General features: G+C 48.1%; 1 protein-coding gene across 2 annotated transcripts in view; it reads right to left on the bottom strand.

The window, feature by feature from the left end:
• mars1 (methionyl-tRNA synthetase 1) overlaps positions 1-5976 on the bottom strand; it is a gene marked incomplete at its 5' end in the record, with an annotated part of 23995 nt that extends 18019 nt beyond the window's left edge. For both annotated transcript variants that reach the window (XM_080548734.1, XM_080548735.1), the window contains 5 exons: positions 1224-1299; positions 2344-2475; positions 2574-2652; positions 2951-3041; positions 5874-5976. In XM_080548734.1, the coding sequence (XP_080404860.1) occupies positions 1224-1299; positions 2344-2475; positions 2574-2652; positions 2951-3041; positions 5874-5976 (481 nt within the window). The remainder of the gene's footprint in view (positions 1-1223; positions 1300-2343; positions 2476-2573; positions 2653-2950; positions 3042-5873) is intronic.
• Between the last annotated feature and the right edge of the window lie 9024 nt (positions 5977-15000).

The raw sequence follows: 15000 nt of genomic DNA on the forward strand, positions 1-15000 counted from the left end.
AGGAGGAGTCCATAGGCAGTAGAGAAGAGAGGAGGAGGAGGAGGAGGAGGAGGAGGAGGCCATAGGCAGTAGAGAAGAGAGGAGGAGGAGGAGGAGGAGGAGGCCATAGGCAGTAGAGAAGAGAGGAGGAGGAGGAGGAGGAGGCCATAGGCAGTAGAGAAGAGAGGAGGAGGAGGAGGAGGAGGAGGAGTCCATAGGCAGTAGAGAAGAGAGGAGGAGGAGGAGGAGGAGGCCATAGGCAGTAGAGAAGAGAGGAGGAGGAGGAGGAGGAGGCCATAGGCAGTAGAGAAGAGAGGAGGAGGAGGAGGAGGAGGCCATAGGCAGTAGAGAAGAGAGGAGGAGTAGGAGGAGGAGGAGGCCATAGGCAGTAGAGAAGAGAGGAGGAGGAGGAGGAGGAGGAGGAGGAGGCCATAGGCAGTAGAGAAGAGAGGAGGAGGAGGAGGAGGAGGAGGCCATAGGCAGTAGAGAAGAGAGGAGGAGGAGGAGGAGGAGGAGGAGTCCATAGGCAGTAGAGAAGAGAGGAGGAGGAGGAGGAGGAGGCCATAGGCAGTAGAGAAGAGAGGAGGAGGAGGAGGAGGCCATAGGCAGTAGAGAAGAGAGGAAGAGGAGGAGGAGGAGGAGGAGGCCATAGGCAGTAGAGAAGAGAGGAGGAGGAGGAGGAGGAGGAGGGGACAAGGCGTTCAAAACACTCTCTTAGTGAGATTTTTTAGATTAAATTAGATTCAACTTTGTCAATGACAATAGAGTACAAGTACTCAGGCAAGGAAACGTAGCTTGGCATCTAACAAGATAGTGGTCATAGTGCAAAAGACATGATGATGTAGACAGTGTTATGCTACGACATTATATATATCATGTATTACAGTGATATGTAAATACATATTTTTAAAAAGGCAATATACATGCAATGAATATCAATATGATATGTACAGAACAAGGACGATGGATATCAATACAATATGTACACAGAGAAGACATAGCCTATATATCGTCACCTTCTTAAAATAATGGCTTAAGTCACTTTTGAGTTTTTTTTTTCTTTTTTTTCTAGATTTGGTTCAGTTTATTCTGTTTTTCACAAAACTTGAAAATATGACGTAAGCCATTTTAATAAGGTGACAATATGTTGAACACGGCACTTCTAAAGCGGCTTTACATAACAGGGCCGACCTGAACCGGACTGTACTGGTTCTGATATCTTCTTTTCCCCGTGTATCTCTCACCTGATACCAGACTAGCGTTGGACAGGATGGGGTAGAGCGCTGCCCACAGAACGATGTCTGCCACCGACACCTCCTCCTGAAACACACAGGACACAAACACCACTAGACCCTTCCTCCTGAAACACACAGGACACAAACACCACTAGACCCTTCCTCCTGAAACACACAGGACACACACACCACTAGACCCTTCCTTACAGTGGCGGAACAGCTGATTTACATCTACTTTGTTTGTGTAAATCCTTTTCCTTCAGAAGTGTGTGCATGCGTGCGTGTGTGTGCGTGCATGAGTGCAGTGTTTCCTCTATATGCATTTATTGGTGGCGGGCCGCCACGAATGAATTTCCTCCGCCACTAATTGATTCAGTCCACTAAACAAAAAAACTAACAAAAATCCACCTCTGAACATTTTAGCTGATTAAAATATATCTGATCCTAGATCAGCGCTATAATGGATGTTGACTAAAAGTGCACCTAAATCCACGCCCATCTCTCTCTAACCGCTGATCCAAAATCAGATTAATGACATTAAACATTCAGTTGACGACGTGACACAAGGGCTACTCCTGATTGGTCTAAATGTGAACCGGCATGAGAACCGTGCAGACTCAACCATCCCTGCTGAAAAACTGTCGCAAGTTGAAGAACTCGGAAACTTTCGCCAAGTTGGACATACTTTTCCTGTTGTGTTTGAGACGGAGCCAGACTGCTCGTTTGGAAGGACATTGGATCCGTGAGTAACGTAAACCTTCAGAGCTGATGGATGGAAACCGGTATCACAAGTTTATATTCTGTATATTTTTTTATTTTTTTTGCCATCCTCCCTCTAGTTTTGGTTGAAATTAGGTCGTTGTTTTAAGCGCGCGTGCTATGCGCGCGGACAGGGCTCTCCGCCACTAAAAATTCCTGGAGGAAACACTGTGAGTGTGTGTGTGTGTGTGTGTGCGTGCATGCATGAGTGTGTGTGTGTGTGCGCGTGCATGAGTGTGTGTGTATGTGTATGCGCGTGCATGAGTGTGTGTGTGTGTGTGTGTGAGCGTGTGTGTGTGCGCGTGCATGAGTGTGTTTGTGTGTGTGTGTGTGTGTGCGTGCATGAGTGTGTGTGTGTGTGCGTACATACTGAAGTTAAGAACGTAGTCGTCTTCTTGGCCAGGCTTTGGTCCAGGTAGCTGAGTGGTCCATGAAGGGCTTTGAGGGCCTCTGCTCTCTTACCCTGCAGCACCATCATGTGGAGGGCCTGGGTCACTGCAGGCTACGCACACACAACACAGAGCTGGCGTTACACACAGTCCTGACAAGTCCTGAACAGCATCTCTCATCACGACTCTCACGAGTAGACAACGTTGTCACCTGAAGTTCTGTTGCTTCCCATTCCAACCACTGGTTGGTGACGTCGCTGGCTTCGTGTCCACTCACATCAAACAGATACCTGACAAAATAAGATTGAGATTGAGAGTGTGTAAGGCGTTGGGGGAGCAAGACCCGGTCAGGGCAGCTACAACAGAAATGAATGAATGTGAAGTGAAGTGAAACGAAACTTTATTTATATAGCGCCTTTCGTACATGGATGCAACTCAAAGCACATGAATGAATGATTGAATGAATGAATGACTGAATTGTTGGTTCATAGACAGGCAAGCCGAACATGTTTAGTAAGTAAGTGCAACAGGCTGGAGTACGGTTAGGAGAGAGAGAGAGAGAGAGAGAGAGAGAGGAGGAGGACTGACTGGCAGATGGCGTTGGGGCTGAAGAGGTGCTGGGCGCTGGGCAGGAGCAGCGCTGGCAGGGCTGGACGGCTGAGGAAGGGCACCACTCTCTCTGCAACACAACCACCAGCAACGTTACTTAACTGAGGTCACCTGAGGTCACCTTTTATTTCTCCAGGTTGGGCTTAAAAACAGCAGTGAATAACTCACCTATGACTCCAAGCAATGCGATAAAGGATGCGCAATATTCATAAAGCAAATCAAGAAAACATGTAAATAAGCGCTTAGCCTAATAACAACTTGAGCGTACTGTACAGATTCAAGATATGATATGGTCTGACTAAATGTAGCTAGCCTATATGTTATATTGTATATTATACAACAGTTAGTTCTGACCAAGTCATTTGATTGGACAAGAGACATTCCATGAGTGCTGATATACAGTATAACAGCACTGGGACTTTTAACTATATGCATCACTCCGCCGCACAGATGTTCTACTAAATGACCGTTAATTAGACTACATGTTTCTGTTCAGGTTACTAGGCAACAGTCCATTTGAAGTTCAGTTGCGGAACAATTTGTTGTTTATTTTTATGATTAAATAAACAAACAAATCATAATCTGTTGTCGCTTATTACTGTTAACTAATAAATCGCGCTGTAGAACTGTTGTATAAAAGCAATATCACACTCGAGGCCTGCGGCCTCGTACCTACGACCGAATCACAGCCGTGCGTGATATTGCTTAAAGGAAGCCTGGATGAAGACCAGAGTTTAATATGCTATTTAGTTTGTGTTCAAAATAGACAATTTCACAGACTTCAAGTCCAATACTACGAGAGCACAATGAGCACATTGTCAGCCACAAGTTCTCAACACAGCTGCCGCCACCACCACCACCACCACCACCACCATCATCATCATCATCATCACCACCACTATCCAGCCTCTACTGCCCTAGAGGGAGCACAGAGGTCATCATCCGACAGTGGTACTTGTCATCAATTCTTCAAATTCACAATTCAACCATGAGAAGAGGATTGTAGGTAGGGTTAATCCATATGGCAAACAAAAACGCCAGGGGGGTATTCCATCAACGTCGCTAAAGGAAAACCCAGGCTTATTTTTGATAATTCTCGCAAGACTTAGATCAGAATAAGCCTGGATTTTCTTTTAGTGTCGTTGATGGAATACAACCCAGGACTGGACAGTGTGTGTGTGTGTGTGTGTGTGTGTGTGTGTGTGTGTGTGCGCCACTCTATCCAAAGGCATAATGGCCATGTGCCAGAGGGTGCTGTCTGTCTGGCTATATGACTCAGCTCATGAGGACCACACACAGACACACACACACACACACACACACACACACACACACACACACACACACACATACACACACACACACACACACACACACACACACACACACACACAGCTGGGAGCTTCCACCACATGCTAGAAACAATCAGCTCAACAGCCATGGTGGGGTATTATCATGTCAAACAAATTACATGACCCAGTGCGCAGCTTATGTCCCCCACCACAGGACAATAGAGTGTCTGTGTCTGTGTTAAAGGAGAATGGTCATGTTAAGGGGACCTGGCATCAAAGAGTTTTATCCTATTGGCACTTATTGAAAACATGGTGAGCACTGCTCTTGGGAAATGTAGTCTATCCGCTTGGCTCAAGCGAGTACTGCATTTTTCCCCCCATTCATAAAGGAAAATGACAAAGTTGCATTGTGTGATTTCCCATTCATAACCACGTTTAGCCATGCTGTGTCCAGCAGTATCCCAACAGAACCATATCTAATGGTTTCCCTGCGTCCATCCATCTCTATTAACGTGTAGACAAACCACCCAGAGAAACCAAAACCACTATCACCAGCCATAATGTGACAGTGACCTAATTGGCTGGACACAACATAAACACAAACAGTGGAATAGATCTCAGCTGTGATATTATGTGTTTATGTTGTGTCCAGACAATTAGGTCAATGTAAATACAGTTCGAATAGTGCTGATTAGTCTTGATGATGTCTCGTAGAAATGGGTAAACGGATCTCTCTCAGGGAACATCTATCTTTAGTTCTGTCAGGTGATTTTAGACAGGTAGGCAGGAATTGCTGCTAGAAATATCAGCTCTAATTGAGGAATATAATTGGATCATTTAAGTAGTGGTTAATTGGTTGGACACAAGGCTTGGCTGTCAACACTGGCTTGCCACTCCTCAATGTTTACTCGCAAGAGACAAGAGACTCATGTCAGTAATGCCACTGAACAGTGAACACTGGCATCCCTGGCTACCTCACTGTTTACAAGCAAAACTGTCATGCTAGCCGCATCTGTGACTAAGGATGATATTGATATCTATTTGTGGATGTTGTAGTCACACAGATGGGGTCTGCTGTCAAGCCTTAGCTCGCGCCTGTCAGACAGACAGACAGACAGACAGACGGCCAGACAGACAGACAGACAGTCAGTCAGACAGACAGACAGACGGCCAGACAGTCAGACAGACAGTCAGACAGACAGTCAGACAGACAGACAGTCAGACAGACAGTCAGACAGACAGTCAGACAGAGTCAGACAGTCAGTCAGACAGACAGACAGACAGTCAGACAGTCAGACAGACAGTCAGACAGACAGACAGACAGTCAGACAGACAGTCAGACAGACAGTCAGACAGACAGACAGTCAGACAGACAGACAGACAGACAGACAGACAGACAGTCAGACAGACAGTCAGTCAGACAGACAGACAGACAGTCAGTCAGACAGACAGACAGGCAGACAGACAGTCAGTCAGACAGACAGGCAGACAGACAGTCAGTCAGACAGACAGACAGGCAGACAGGCAGACAGATAGTCAGACAGATAGTCAGACAGACAGTCAGACAGGCAGACAGACAGACAGACAGACACACACCTCTCCTCTCTTACCGTCGTGGCTGACATATTGGACGTCACATTGTACCCCGGTCAGCTCGAGCGCTGCTAACACCTTCACACAGTGAGGGTTTCCGTCGCTCACAAACAGTCTCATCAAGCCGGTCGTACTCAAACTCACTTTCTATTAAAAACTGGGAAAGATATGTTTGTAAACAGACAGTGCCCTGGCAATGAGCTACTGTGTGAGAGAGAGAGACTGACACAGCGTGGAGACGCGCTGATGCAACTACGGTGCGAGCCTTCGAAATTGCAAATGGCGCGTGGGTATTGTAGTTCTCTAAAGCACTCGCGTCAGTTTAAAAGTCGATAGGTGGACTACAATTATTTGAAACGTAAACACAACAAAACTGACGCTGCCCTTCCGCAGTAACCCTGCGCTAACCTGGTTGGTTCGTGGGAAATCACGTGGTATGTTTTTTTATTTTAGCCAATCCGTGTCCAATAATATTTACAACCATTAACAGCTTTTTGTTTATAATCTGCGTTAGATTAAATGTATTTGTTTGATTATGCACAATTAAAATCTGTAAATTTGCTGTGTTTCATGTGTTTTGTGACAAACTTTCACCGCCATATTTTTGCTCTTTGAAGATTGATTTTCCTCCGTCACGTGATACGGGAGAACTTGGCCAAGCGCAAACAGCGCAAGTATCTCCGAGGACATCGCTTTATGATTTTTACTAACTGTACGGCTGGGGTCATCATTGCACATTACAGGATAATTGATGACACGCAATTACCTAAACCTACTAAAGGTGAGCAGATGTTTGTCACTGTTTGTTGGAGCGTTTATGGTTCAATATATCAAGTTATTTTTTTTATTCATGAAAAGTTGCAATTATGAAAATGTTTAGTAATATTATGTTAGGTATGTTTCGGTTAAAGTAAGTTGAACTTGTGATCAATTATGTTACTATTCTATCTGAGAACTAAGCTAATAATTGCTTTCAATATAATCATCTTATGTGATTTATGTTATGTTTGTGTGTTCAAAATGCGATCTATAGTTGTAATCGAATGCATGTGACAGGTTTAACAAAACAACAGTAGGTCCATAAATTATATAAACAGACTTTAGTGGGTGGTATCTGCTTGTTTTAACTTTTGGGGCATTTTAGTAACTTTTATTAGCTAAAGTATTATGTTCATTTTCTGTCAGTGTTAAGCGAGGCATACCTCAAACCATACCGACTGATGATAAGTAAACCAACAGGATATTGCAAGATGAGTTTCGGGATTTCTAGAGGTGTAGTCTGCGTCACCACCATACCACCGGCCTGGGCCCGCCGGCACAGAAACGTAGTTGTGCAGCACTTTTTTCTTTTTTTCTTTTCTTGAACATTTAAATACCTTTTCTTACTTAGGCTACTCTTTTTGTCAACTTTTGCCAAAACATTTGTTATTTTATTTACAATTTCAGTCAGGCTTATACATGCATTTAAAAAAATAAAAAAATAAACTGTTTTTAAACGCTGCACATACAGTAAACAGTCACAGTACATACACTAGGGGGTTGGAAAAAAAAAAAAAAAACAACAACAACAACATCGCTCAGATATAATAGAATTAAGGTATGGACGTAGATATCATTACATTACATTATTGTCGTCTAGCATAGGCCTTCATCCAAAGCGACCCACCCAAAACCCCACCAAACAAGTACCCTGGAGTCAGATAATGCATACATTTACCAAGCAAGAATCCTTAGGGGAAACCTTGCAGTAAGCAAGAGTATGCTTATGCATGCATGTTTCTAACAATAACAAAACATGATAATATGTGAAGATCTGCTCCTGTCATTTAGTTGTGTGGTTTTAGTTGTGTTTTTTAGAAACTGAAACATGTGAAAGGTGTCCTCTGCTTTGTGTGTGTGTTTAGGTGCACTGAGGCACATCACAGGAGAAATGTACAGTTCTATGTTTCATCATTGCAGTAGACCTACTTTCCAAACTGTATCTCAGTTTTTCTCAGCAGCACAAATTCAGAATTGTTGACCTGGCTAATGTGAGTCAATGGCCTGTAACGGCTGAAGCTAAGAAGCCTCGTTGTCTTTTACTGACAATTTGCATTTTACACTTTTACTAGCTTACTATCTGAGCCAGCCTTCATAAATGCAATAACCCATGACCCAGAGCCATGAGCCTTGAAACTGTTCTTTTAAACAATAATAGGGCCGGTTTCATAGACAAGGCTAGTCCAGGATTAAATCACATTTACAATGGAAAATATCCATTAAGGATGCTTTTTAGTCTAGAACTAACTAGCCTTCTCTGTGAAACCAGCCCATTGTTTTCTGTCCTTCTTTAATCTCTGTAAGTCTAAACAAAGCTAAAAGCTGGGATTGTCTCGTTCTACGTCTAGCTTGCTCATACAGTAGCTGAAAGGACAGCCTTGATAGATTACTCCACAGAGATGTTTTATAATTTGACTGATTAAAAACCTCTCTGGAAGCTTTAAGAACGTTGCTGTGATTTAAATGTCACCCATTCTGTGTAGCACAACGGTTTAGTTGAACTATTTTAGGGTATGATGTGGAGAGATCTGCCATGACAGTTGTGTGAACCGGTATGGTCGCTGTGCGTGTGTGTGACTTGTGGTTGATGTATGTGTGCGTGCATCTGTGTGTGTGTGTCTTTATGTGTGTGTGCGTGTGTGTGACTTGTGGTAGATGTGTGCGTGCATCTGTGTGTGTGTGTCTTTATGTGTGTGTGCGTGTGTGTGACTTGTGGTAGATATATGTGTGCGTGCATCTGTGTGTGTATCTTTATGTGTGTGTGTGTGCGTGTATGCGTACATACATGCCTGTGTGTGTGTATGTGTGTGTGTGTGTGTATGCGTGCATGCGTGCTTGTGTGTGTGTGTGTGTGTGTGTGTGTGTGTGTGTGCATGCATGCATGCGTGCGTGTGTGTGTGTGTGTGTGCGTGCATGCGTGCTTGTGCTGGTGCTTGTCTGTGTGTGTGTGTGTGTGTGTGTGTGTGTGTGTGTGTGTGTGTGTGTGTGTGCGTATGTGTGTGTGTGTGTGTGCTTTTTTTAAGCTTGCTGCCATTGCGGATATCTGGAACAGTGACCTTCTCAGGCCACAACATGCAGTGACGCATCACTGATCTGCTTCCTAGGCTACGGCTCTCAGCGACACAGTGCAATTTGTCAGTGCAATACTTAAGCAATATCACACGAGATGGAGTGTGTTATACTGAATATCAGCACGGCTGTGATTCGGTCGTAGGTACGAGGCCGCAGGCCGAGTACCGAAGTTATACTGATATTCAGTATAACAGCACGACCTCGAGTGTGATATTGCTTAAGCTTTTATACAACAGTTCTACAGCGCGATTTATGATTATGATTTGTTTGTTTATTTAATCATAAAAATAAACAAAGAATAGTTCCGCAACTGAACTTCAAATGGACTGTTGCCTAGTAACCTGAACACAAACATGTAGTCTAATTAACGGTCATTTAGTAGAACATCTGTGCGGCGGAGTGATTATAGTTAAAAGTCCCAGTGCTGTTATACTGTATATCAGCACTCATGGAATGCCTCTTGTCCAATCAAATTACTTGGTCGGAACTAACTGTTGTATATTTTAGCATATCATACTCATACTCTCACCCTCCTACTCTTCCATTTGACAGATGGTAACAGAGACCTTTTGATTGCGGTCCGGACTGCCTCTGTAGTACTGTTGCTATAAGAGCGGCCCCAGGCGTGTTTGAGATGTGTGAGCTCACTCAATCCTCACCGGCGGACACCCAGTTGTTGATGTCTGAGTTTGGATTGGCCACGGGGAGGTTTGATACAGTTCAGGCTCCCCCAGTAAGTATTATCGCATTTTGGGAGGGTGGAGATTAGAACAGTCAGTGGGTCTTTGACCGGCGTGATAGCTTCCGACAGCTCTCCCCCATCCCCGACGGATCAATCAGGGGAGGCCAGTGGAGGCCGACAATCGGAGGACGGGGCTCATTGTAACGCAGGGAACGGAATGAGGAACGGTATCAAACACACGTGTAATAGACACACTTAAACACACGTGTAATAGACACACTTAAACACACGTGTTTGGTACCATTCCTCCTTCCGCTCCATGCGTTACAATGAGCCCCGTCCTCCGATTTCTACCTCCACCGGCCTCCAGTGGGATCGATGGGTTCTGTGCTCTTCCCCAGAAACATCTATGCGCTGCAGGGCACCACCCCTCTGAGGCTCAGCCAATCAGCTACCAGCCACAGTGTTCTGGTATTCTAACAGGAATTCTAATGGAACATTTGTAGAGCTAATAGGTGTCAATGAAACCCCATGTTCTGTTCCAATACATTCACTTAGGCACACTAGCATACCGCTTAGGGTTAAGCCATGTACTGGCACTGTATTCTGTGTTCTAAGTGGTATGCTAGCCATGATATTGGAACATATTTACAGACTGTTCAATCATTTAAATGAATACTACTGTCTGTAATATTCATGACATATGGATATGTTTAATTACCAATATCATTTGAGTTACATTTTATGACAGGCACAGGTTGGGACATCTTAATAACAATGCCTAGCAGGAGGTCCTTGATGGACACCTGTAGTTGCCATGGTAACAGTGTGACAGTTGGTTTTAGGGATCCGATGGAGGACGGTCAAAGGATATACAATAAAGAGTTGAAGACGTTGCTCCGTGGTCCTGCAATTTATATAAAGCACAGATATTTCACTGTCCTCAAAATGCAATGCGTGAGTGAAGTATAGTAAAGTATAACAGAACAGGCAATGGGGGGGGGAAGAGCAGTCAGATAGGCTGGTCCCTAAGCTGTCCTACAGTATAATGTTCATAGAATGCATGTCCTCAACTCGACAGGGCCCTGCCAATGGAATAGCTTTGGTAAGGATTACAATTGTACAACATAAACCATTATAATGTTCTTTAGTGGGTACTTACTCCACTAATGGCTCTGATGATGGAGTGTTACTCTTTTTTTTTTTTTTACAAAATCAGAGATCGCACTATGCATGGGAAGATATACAGTCGTTGTAGAAGACAACATATTTTTATAGAACCTGAATGTCTTTCTGTAAAATCTGTAAAGCGTTTGTGAAAGGCGCTGTACAAAACTAAACTATTATTATTATTGAATAGCCTTGTGAGGTATTGCCTCACATTTTCGGTTGCCATGATGTTGTCATGACAAGACCAATGAAAACCCTCCTATTATCTTCCTGCCCATATGATTGGCTATTTGAAAGTACCACGCAACAATGACATTGAGCCAATCAAATCATTCAGACCGTTTTCAGCAACAGGCACAGAAAGTATAACAAGAACAGAGTCACGATATGTCAATTAGCAGTGACTGTAGATGTTCAGCATTTACTGTGTTTGATATGGGTAAACAAACGACTGAAGATTGATTTGATCTCTCAATCCTAAGCAGACAGACTGCTGCTCTTACGCACACACACACATCGCACACACACACACACACACACACACACACACACACACACACACACACACACACACACACACACACACACACACACACTCACACACTCACACACACGGGTCTCTCGTTAATCCTCCCCGGTGAACCAGCCTCACACAGGGACTCAGAGAGTGTGTCAGTGTCTCTCTCTCTCTCATCCCCTCATTAATAATTCACCCAGCAGAGAGAGAGGATGAAAGGATGAGGGGATGAAAGGCTGTTTAGGCCGCCGGAGGGAGGCGGGGCCCACCAGGGGGGGGGGGGGGGGGGGGGGGGGCAGCCGTCTCATGCAGACACACCGTACAGCGGCAGAAAACACTTCTAATTGTTTTCCGTCAGCTAAGAGAGAGAGAGAGAGCACACACAGTCTTGTCACGTGTCTTAACTTCAAACAGAGACTTCTCTCCACGCCGGGGTGAAGCACGGAGCAGGGCCGCCCCTCCTGTTGATGATATTCCACTTCATTTGCGTTTTACCGTGTGTGTTCAATTGCATTTTTACAGAGCACACGCTATTTGCCTAGCTAGTTTCAAGGATGAAAAGTCTCATGTAGACAATTCACCCTATTCACCCGGACCATCTGCCAGGGTTTGTTTGTAGAGTAAACAGTGGACGTTATGTATGTAAGGCAGCTGTGTGGAGGAGAAATGTCAGTGATGACGATAGCAATATGGTCACTTACCATAAGGGGGGCTGGTGGAGGCAGAAATCAGAGGACGGGGCTCATTGTAATGCATGGAAAGGAATGAGGAAATGGTATCAAACACACACTCATTCCATTAGATGTATGAGACAATGAGCCCGTTCTCCGATTTCTACCCCCACCAGCCTCCCCTGGTATGTCGAGGATGTGGGAGTTGAACCCCCCCCCCCCCCCCCCCCGTGGGTTGATGTTGCCAGGCAGAAACAGGACCAATAGAATCATTCGACCATGCTGTGACTACTCACAGTGGTGGTACTGTTCTGTACTGGCTTAGAAGACAAAGGTGCTGCAGCCTAGAACCATGAAGGGTTGTTAGATTGTTCCTGTGGGAAGAACCATTTGGGTTCCAAGTAGAAGCCTTCCAACAGAAGGTTCTTAAATGGAAGCCAAACGGGTTCTACATGGAACTCAGAAGGGTTCTTCAAAGGATTCTCCCATAGAGACAGTTGAAGAAACCTTTTTTCTGATGTTTGGTGGTGAGCAGCATGTGTGTGTGTGTGTGTGTGTGTGTATGTGAGCATGTGCGTATGTGTGTGTGTGTGTGTGTGTGTGAGCATGTGTGTGTGTCTGTGTGCGTGTGTGTGTGTGTGTGTGTGTGTGTGTGTGAGAGCATGTGTGTGGGTGTGCGTGTGTACAGTCCATGAGACTAACTTCCGAGCGGTGGCACGTGTTAAAGAAAGCCTTTGAAGTTCCTCTTTGACATCTCTACGACGATCATCACGAACATAGTAGTCTGTCTGGAGCCCCCCACACCCTCCTCACCCTCCTCACCCTCCTCCTCACCCTCCTCCTCACCCTCCTCACCCTCCACACCCTCCTCACCCTCCACACCCTCCTCCTCACCCTCCTCACCCTCCTCACCCTCCACACCCTGCTCACCCTCCTCACCCTCCTCACCCTCCTCACCCTCCACACCCTCCTCATCCTCCTCACCCTCCTCACTCTCCTCACCCTCCACACCCTCCACACCCTCCTCACCCTCCACACCCTCCTCACCCTCCTCACCCTCCTCACCCTCCTCACCCTCCACACCCTCCTCACCCTCCTCACCCTCCACACCCTCCTCACCCTCCACACCCTCCTCCTCACCCTCCTCACCCTCCTCACCCTCCACACCCTGCTCACCCTCCTCACCCTCCTCACCCTCCTCACCCTCCACACCCTCCTCACCCTCCACACCCTCCTCACCCTCCTCACCCTCCTCACCCTCCACACCCTGCTCACCCTCCTCACCCTCCTCACCCTCCTCACCCTCCACACCCTCCTCACCCTCCTCACCCTCCTCACCCTGCTCACCCTCCTCCTCACCCTCCACACCCTGCTCACCCTCCTCCCCCTCCTCACCCTCCTCCCCCTCCTCCCCCTCCTCACCCTCCACACCCTCCTCACCCTCCTCCCCCTCCTCCCCCTCCTCACCCTCCTCACCCTCCTCACCCTCCACACCCTCCTCCCCCTCCTCCCCCTCCTCCCCCTCCACACCCTCCACACCCTCCACACCCTCCTCACCCTCCTCACCCTCCACACCCTCCACACCCTCCTCACCCTCCTCACCCTCCTCACCCTCCTCACCCTCCTCACCCTCCACACCCTCCTCCCCCTCCACACCCTCCTCCTCCTCACCCTCCTCACCCTCCTCCCCCTCCTCCCCCTCCTCACCCTCCACACCCTCCTCCCCCTCCTCACCCTCCACACCCTCCTCACTCTCCTCACCCTCCACACCCTCCTCATCCTCCACACGCTCCTCACCCTCCTCACCCTCCTCACCCTCCTCACCCTCCTCACCCTCCTCACCCTCCACACCCTCCTCACCCTCCTCACCCTCCACACCCTCCTCACCCTCCTCACCCTCCTCACCCTCCTCACCCTCCTCACCCTCCACACCCTCCTCACCCTCCTCACCCTCCTCACCCTGCTCACCCTCCTCCCCCTCCTCACCCTCCTCCCCCTCCTCACCCTCCTCACCCTCCTCCCCCTCCTCACCCTCCACACCCTCCTCACCCTCCTCCCCCTCCTCACCCTCCTCACCCTCCACACCCTCCTCACCCTCCTCACCCTCCTCACCCTCCTCACCCTCCACACCCTCCTCACCCTCCTCACCCTCCTCACCCTGCTCACCCTCCTCCTCACCCTCCACACCCTGCTCACCCTCCTCCCCCTCCTCCCCCTCCTCCCCCTCCTCCCCCTCTTCACCCTCCACACCCTCCTCACCCTCCTCCCCCTCCTCACCCTCCTCCCCCTCCTCCCCCTCCTCACCCTCCACACCCTCCTCACCCTCCTCCCCCTCCTCACCCTCCACACCCTGCTCACCCTCCTCCCCCTCCTCACCCTCCTCCCCCTCCTCCCCCTCCTCACCCTCCACACCCTCCTCACCCTCCTCACCCTCCTCACCCTCCTCCCCCTCCTCACCCTCCTCACCCTCCTCACCCTCCTCACCCTCCTCTCCCTCCACACCCTCCTCATCCTCCACACGCTCCTCACCCTCCTCACCCTCCTCACCCTCCTCACCCTCCTCACCCTCCACACCCTCCTCACCCTCCACACCCTCCTCACCCTCCTCACCCTCCTCACCCTCCTCACCCTCCTCATCCTCCACACGCTCCTCACCCTCCTCCCCCTCCTCACCCTCCACACCCTCCTCACCCTCCTCACCCTCCTCACCCTCCTCCCCCTCCTCACCCTCCTCACCCTCCTCACCCTCCTCACCCTCCTCTCCCTCCACACCCTCCTCATCCTCCACACGCTCCTCACCCTCCTCACCCTCCTCACCCTCCTCACCCTCCACACCCTCCTCACCCTCCTCACCCTCCACACCCTCCTCCTCCTCCTCCTCACCCTCCTCACCCTCCTCCCCCTCCTCACCCTCCTCCTCCTCCTCCTCACCCTCCTCACCCTCCTCACCCTCCTCACCCTCCACACCCTCCTCACCCTCCTCACCCTCCTCA

Source organism: Nansenia antarctica, assembly GCF_963989245.1.
Source record: "Nansenia antarctica genome assembly, chromosome: 18".
Taxonomy (NCBI): Eukaryota; Metazoa; Chordata; class Actinopteri; order Argentiniformes; family Microstomatidae; genus Nansenia; species Nansenia antarctica.